Below are 6,633 nucleotides of genomic sequence, written 5' to 3'. Positions count from 1 at the left end.
ATAGCCAGTAGTGTCTTTTTTTTTTCTTTTTCTTTTTTTCTTTTTGGTACAATTCTATTCCTTTAAGGATTAAAAAGACAAACCTTAAACACAAAGGATACAAAACTAATTTTTAATAATTGAAGGACTGTACCTGTAATTATTGTAAGTTCTCTTACCAACTTTTTCCACCCTATATAACATCCGGCCCATTCTCGCACCAAAATCCTTCACATACATTATGTGATTTGATAAACAATTCTTAGAGAAAAAAATGAAGAAAACTGTTGCAACATTTGTGCTTCTGGCACTTGTACTTTTATGTTCTTCTCTAATTCATACCACCATGGCTGGTTCAAGTAAGATCATTAACTTAATTACAACTTAGTTGTACCTTTTTTTTTTATATAAAAGTATAGTAATATTAATAGTACGTGACGTAATTAATAATCTTTCTTCCACCTCTACATATGAATACTCTATATCTTCTTACATGTTATCCATTTTTTTTGTTATATAAAACAAAGTAAATTTGTTCTTTTTTTGCTCTTTATGTGTTAGTCATGAAATTAGATTGATTAGAATATATATACGATTTCCTAATAGGTTTTTGCGACTCAAAGTGTGCGGTGAGGTGCTCGAAGGCAGGGAGACAAGATCGGTGTCTAAAATATTGCGGAATATGTTGCAGAGATTGTAATTGTGTGCCTTCAGGGACGTATGGGAACAAAGACGAGTGCCCATGTTATAGGGACAAAAAGAATTCGAAAGGAGGTCCAAAATGTCCTTGAATCAAACTTCTTGTTCATCTTTATTAGCTGATACTAGCTAATTCATTAGATATACGTAATGTCATCTATATTCTATATATATATAATTATATAAATAATTTAGTGATCAGTTATGATGTAGTTTGTTATACTTGTAAAGAATAAAATTTCAAACTCTATAGTTTGGTTATTATTTCCTGCATGGTCCATGATCCATGTAGGGGTCCTTGTACCTCTTAATCATTTTAATAATATAATATTTATTGCCTTAAATAAAGAAAACTCTGTAGTTATATAATACGGAGTAGTATGTTTTGTTATGTTATGTTATTACAATAAAAATTAAATAATATTTTCTTAGTGTTAATAAAGTGAGGGGTTGATGTGATTAATATATCATTCTCAGTTTAGTGTGCATTAATCTTAAGCTTTTGAAAGAAAAAAAACTATCTTAAGCTTTTATAAGACTAGTGACAAATTTAAGACAAAAATTGCTAAATTCATAATTATCGTACATTCATAAGTTGTACTATACAACTCATCTATACATAATAACAGTAAATTTATTAATTTTGGACTTGTCAATTGTCATAACCATTTTCAAAAAGGCTTAACTTTATATGTGGAACGTACCAATCATTCCTTGTGGGCATTGTCCTCCATATTGTTAGACCACGATGAGTGATGACCACATTATGCACGTCCTCAACTTTTTTTTTTTATCAAACTGAAAATACATACAGTAAATGAAATTGTATGAAAAAAGAAAAAAAAGTAGGATTAAAGAAAACTGAAAACCTACATAACAACCCTACTTGATCCACGAATGTGAGTTAGAGCAAGGGCATTGTTAAGTGTTCATTTTACACTAAAAGTGAATGAGGAGGTGTCGTTAAGTGTTCATTTCTAGTGTTCATTCACTATAACAAAATAACTAATTCGTCACACATGTTTTTATAAAAATGTGAACTTTTTATTAAATTCGTCATGCTTATAACTATGTGTAAGTTTGTTACATGTATTAGTGTTTAATATAATTATATTTTCGCACACACAAAATTGTTAAAACAAATGTTCTAACTTATGAGTGTGTAACAAAGCAAATTTAATCACAATTAAAAGTGTGAGTGAATTTTGTTACATCTCATTTCTTCACACAAGGGGAGACGTAAACAAATCTAGTATTCTAATACGACAAATTTTACTTAACATTCTTAGTGTGATTATATATATGATTGTACACGCCAATAAAAGTGAACTTTGTTTCCTTACAAATTTATGTGTGAAAATACGACGATATTTCAGGCTTATAACATACATTAATAAGTGTGTAGAACTTAATAAAAAAAGTTTACACTTTTAAGAAAAATGTAAAAATATGTGTGATAAAATGACAATTTTGTTGTAGTGATATTTATTTTTATTCATTTTATAACTAATAATATATTAATTCATTTTAAGTAAAAATATAATAACTAATGACAAACCATTCCATTAATTTTGAAAAAAAAATTACATAAAAAAATAAAAATTAGAAAAATTAAAACACACACGTACGATTTTTATCAACTAAATAAAACCATTAACCAGATGATTCATCGGTTTCAGCAACATTTTCGGATTCTTCATTCATCAAGGTCACATGACTCCGCATCTCACGCCTAATCGCCTCCTTCTACAACCTGATCAACTCTATGTCTTCTTACGTCATATCAATTGCCAACGCCCTCATTTGTGATTCAACTTTCCTTGCTTGATAGTAAGATGCTTTTGTTCGCCGACCATACTAAAATTTTGTTGAACCGCCATTCAGATCGGCTCACTAGAATAATTGTCGGATGGCCAACCTTCTGACCTAACTTTCCTTGACTTCCTTTGCTTTTCGGGTGGACGCCTCAAACGATCACGTCTGAATAATTGTTCGTTTGGGTTTGGTTTTTCGGTTTGTTTTTCTTGTCTTTCTTCATCAACGAAAGAATCTCAAAATTATGATAAATCCGGTCCGAAAGAAACTGACTGAAGTCAGTGTTGTGTTCAACTCCACGGTTGGAAGGATTGCTTTTACGTGTCCAAAATTTCATGCCCATGGGAACTGTAAGTAACTAGAGGGGGGGGGGGGAGGTGAATAGTTACTTAATATGTTTTTAACAATTTTTCGATTGATCACCAAATTCGATTAACTATGATCAACCAATTCAACTCAAGTTTGATGTGTGTAGTGTATATGTTCAAAATGATGAATAAAGTAATGTAAAGAACATAGACACAAGGATTTATAGTGGTTCGGGTGAATGTTAACTAATCCACCTTAATCCACTTCCCGATTACACTAATCGAGATTTCTTGCTTCACTAAGCACTTTTCTCCAAACCCGGTGGAGATCCGATTTACAAGTCTTTAACTTCTTTGGTAGACAACAAATCTAATCTTTCTATCCCTTTGAAAGATCAACTCCAACCTAGATCAACTTGTCTTCACCTTGGACAAGTATTAATCTCCAAATAAGATTAATTAACTTCCTAAGTCCCTTTAAGGAAGTAGATCACTAAGCTAGCCTATGCTTCTACTAATTGAAGTTACAAAACTTATACACTTTGCAATGATGATCCTAAGACAATACTAGGACATACATTACACTAAGTAAACTCACAAGATTAATGATTTTGATTAGTAAGTTTACAACAACCAAATTCTATATCTATAAGATCATATAATTTTTCTCTTGCTTGATCACATTTGAGTAGTAATCAGAGCCCTTGTGATCTCTGGAAATAAGCTTTTAAAATATGCAAGAGGGTCAGCTTTAAATGCTCTTTAATGCTTGCCTTTTATAGTAGAATTCAAAAAAATAGCCGTTGACACACGGTTGCCAGCACGGTCGACAGTGGTTCGACCGCGCGTGCTCCAGTCCAAAATGTGTATCCGTTGTATAGCCGTTTGACTCAAATTTGAACACCACATTTTGGCACCTTTACTCCATCTAGCACCTGCAAAAGAAACCCAACATCTTATACAAGTACTATATGCATTAAGTGTGTGAGATATGGTCTTATTGAGTGAAAGTGACATAACACTCCAATAGTGGTAAACCCAACATTCTTGGAGAAGTGTCTTGATTGATATTTTGAGAAATCTCAGTTTGGTCAAGACTTAGTTAGTCACATTAATGCATTTGGTTCAATTCTAAAGACTAGTCAATATGTCATTAACTTCCTAGTTTCAATTAATCACAAGTCATGTTCATTTTAAGATTAGGTAGAGATTAATTGAATGATGTCTTTCTAAGATAATCATTAAGTGTGTAGAGACATCTGATGTCACTACAACGATATGGCCAAAACGGACGGCCGAACTTTTCCATGTTTATTTATATTAAATTAAATTGATATTTACATGATTAAGTGTTTCCAACATGTTAAGAAATCAAACTTGTTAAGACTTGATTAATTGAAATAGGTTTCATATAGACAATTGACCACCCAAGTTGACCGGTGATTCACGAACGTTAAAACTTGTAAAAACTATATGATGACATATATATGATTATATATATAGTTAACATGATATTATGATAAGTAAGTATCTCATTAGGTATTTTAACAATGAGTTATATACACAAAATTGAGTTTATTGAATTAAGAAACTCGAAACGATATATATAACGATTATCGTTATAACAACGTCTTACTAAATACATATGAATCATATTAAGATATTGATACACTATGTTTAATCATGATAAATGATAAGTAAACATGTCATTATTTATATTAACAATGAACTACATATGTAAAAACAAGACTACTAACTTAAGGATTTCGAAACGAGACATATATGTAACGATTATCGTTGTAACAACATTTAAATGTGTATATATCATATTAAGATATAGTAATATATCATAATATCATGATAATATAATAATTTAACATCTCATTAGATATAATAAACATTGGGTTAACAACATTTAACAAGATCGTTAACTTAAAGGTTTCAAATCAACATTTACATGTAACGACTAACGATGACTTAACGACTCAGTTAAAATGTATATACATGTAGTGTTTTAATATGTATTCATACACTTTTGAAAGACTTCAAGACACTTATCAAAATACTTCTACTTAACAAAAATGCTTACAATTACATCCTCGTTCAGTTTCATCAACAATTCTACTCGTATGCACCCGTATTCGTAATCGTACAATACACAGCTTTTAGATGTATGTACTATTGGTATATACACTCCAATGATCAGCTCTTAGCAGCCCATTTGAGTCACCTAACACATGTGGGAACCATCATTTCGCAACTAGCATGAAATATCTCATAAAATTACAAAAATATGAGTAATCATTCATGACTTATTTACATGAAAACAAAATTACACATCCTTTATATCTAATCTATATACCAACGACCAAAAACACCTACAAACACTTTCATTCTTCAATTTTCTTCATCTAAGTGATCTCTCTCAAGTTCTATCTTCAAGTTCTAAGTGTTCTTCATAAATTCTATAAGTTCTAGTTTCATAAAATCAAGAATACTTCCAAGTTTGCTAGCTTACTTCCAATCTTGTAAAGTGATCATCCAACTTCAAGAAATCTTTCTTATTTACAGTAAGATATCTTTCTACTACAAGGTAATACTCATATTCAAACTTTGATTCAATTTCTATAACTATAACAATCTTATTTTGAGTGGAACTCTTACTTGAACTTGTTTTCGTATCATGATTCTGCTTCAAGAACTTTCAAGCCATCCAAGGATCCTTTGAATCTAGATCTATTTTTCTCATTTCTAGTAGGTTTATCCACAAAACCTGAGGTAGTAATGATATTCATAACATCATTCGATTCATATATATAAAACTACCTTATTCGAAGGTTTAAACTTGAAATCACTAGAACATAGTTTAGTTAATTCTAAATTTGTTCGCAAACAAAAGTTAATCCTTATAACTTGACTTTTAAAATCAACTAAACACATGTTCTATATCTATATGATATGCTAACTTAATGATTTAAAATCCGAAAACACGAAAAACACCGTAAAACCGGATATACGCCGTTGTAGTAACACCGCGGGCTGTTTTGGGTTAGTTAATTAAAAACTATGATAAACTTTGATTTAAAAGTTGTTCTTATGGGAAAATGATTTTTCTTATGAACATGAAACTATATCCAAAAATCATGGTTAAACTCAAAGTGGAAGTATGTTTTCCAAAATGGTCATCTAGACGTCGTTCTTTCGACTGAAATGACTACCTTTATAAAAACTACTTGTAACCTGTAATTCCGACTATAAACTTATACTTTTTCTGTATAAATTCATAAACTTAAGTTCAATATGAAACCATAGCAATTGGATTCACTCAAAACAGATTTAAAACGAAGATGTTATGGGTAAAACAAGATTGGTTATTTTTGCTTGTTGTCGCTACGTGAAAATTGGTAACAAATCTATATTAATCATATCCTAGCTAACTTATATTGTATTATACATGTATTCTAATATATTATGTAATCTTGGGATACCATAGACACGTATGCAAATGTTTTGACATATCATATCGACCCATCTATATATATTATTTGGAACAACCATAGACACTCTATATGCAGTAATGTTGGAGTTAGCTATACAGGGTTGAGGTTGATTCCAAAAATATATATAGTTTGAGTTGTGATCTAGCCTGAGATGTGTATACACTGGGTCGTGGATTGATTCAAGATAATATATATTGATTTATTTCTGTACATCAAATTATGGACAACTAGTTGTAGGTTACTAACAAGAACATCTGACTTAATAAACTTAAAACAGTAAAACGTATTAAAAATGTTGTAAATATATTTTGAACATACTTTGATATATATGT

The 6,633-nt window shown here is 30.4% G+C and overlaps 1 protein-coding gene across 1 annotated transcript; it reads left to right on the top strand.

Annotated features, from left to right (window-relative positions):
• Window positions 1–230: 230 nt before the first annotated feature.
• Window positions 231–903, top strand: LOC139867436 (peamaclein-like). The gene is made up of 2 exons (XM_071855799.1): window positions 231–338; window positions 586–903. The coding sequence occupies exons 1-2, from the start codon at window positions 254–256 to the stop codon at window positions 768–770; spliced, it is 270 nt and encodes an 89-aa protein (XP_071711900.1). The 5' UTR covers window positions 231–253; the 3' UTR covers window positions 771–903.
• Window positions 904–6,633: the final 5,730 nt, after the last annotated feature.

Source organism: Rutidosis leptorrhynchoides, chromosome 9 (genome assembly GCF_046630445.1).
Source record: "Rutidosis leptorrhynchoides isolate AG116_Rl617_1_P2 chromosome 9, CSIRO_AGI_Rlap_v1, whole genome shotgun sequence".
Classification (NCBI taxonomy): domain Eukaryota; kingdom Viridiplantae; phylum Streptophyta; class Magnoliopsida; order Asterales; family Asteraceae; genus Rutidosis; species Rutidosis leptorrhynchoides.
The sequence above is the reverse complement of the archived record's forward strand: the minus strand, read 5'-3'. Positions and strand labels throughout refer to the sequence as shown.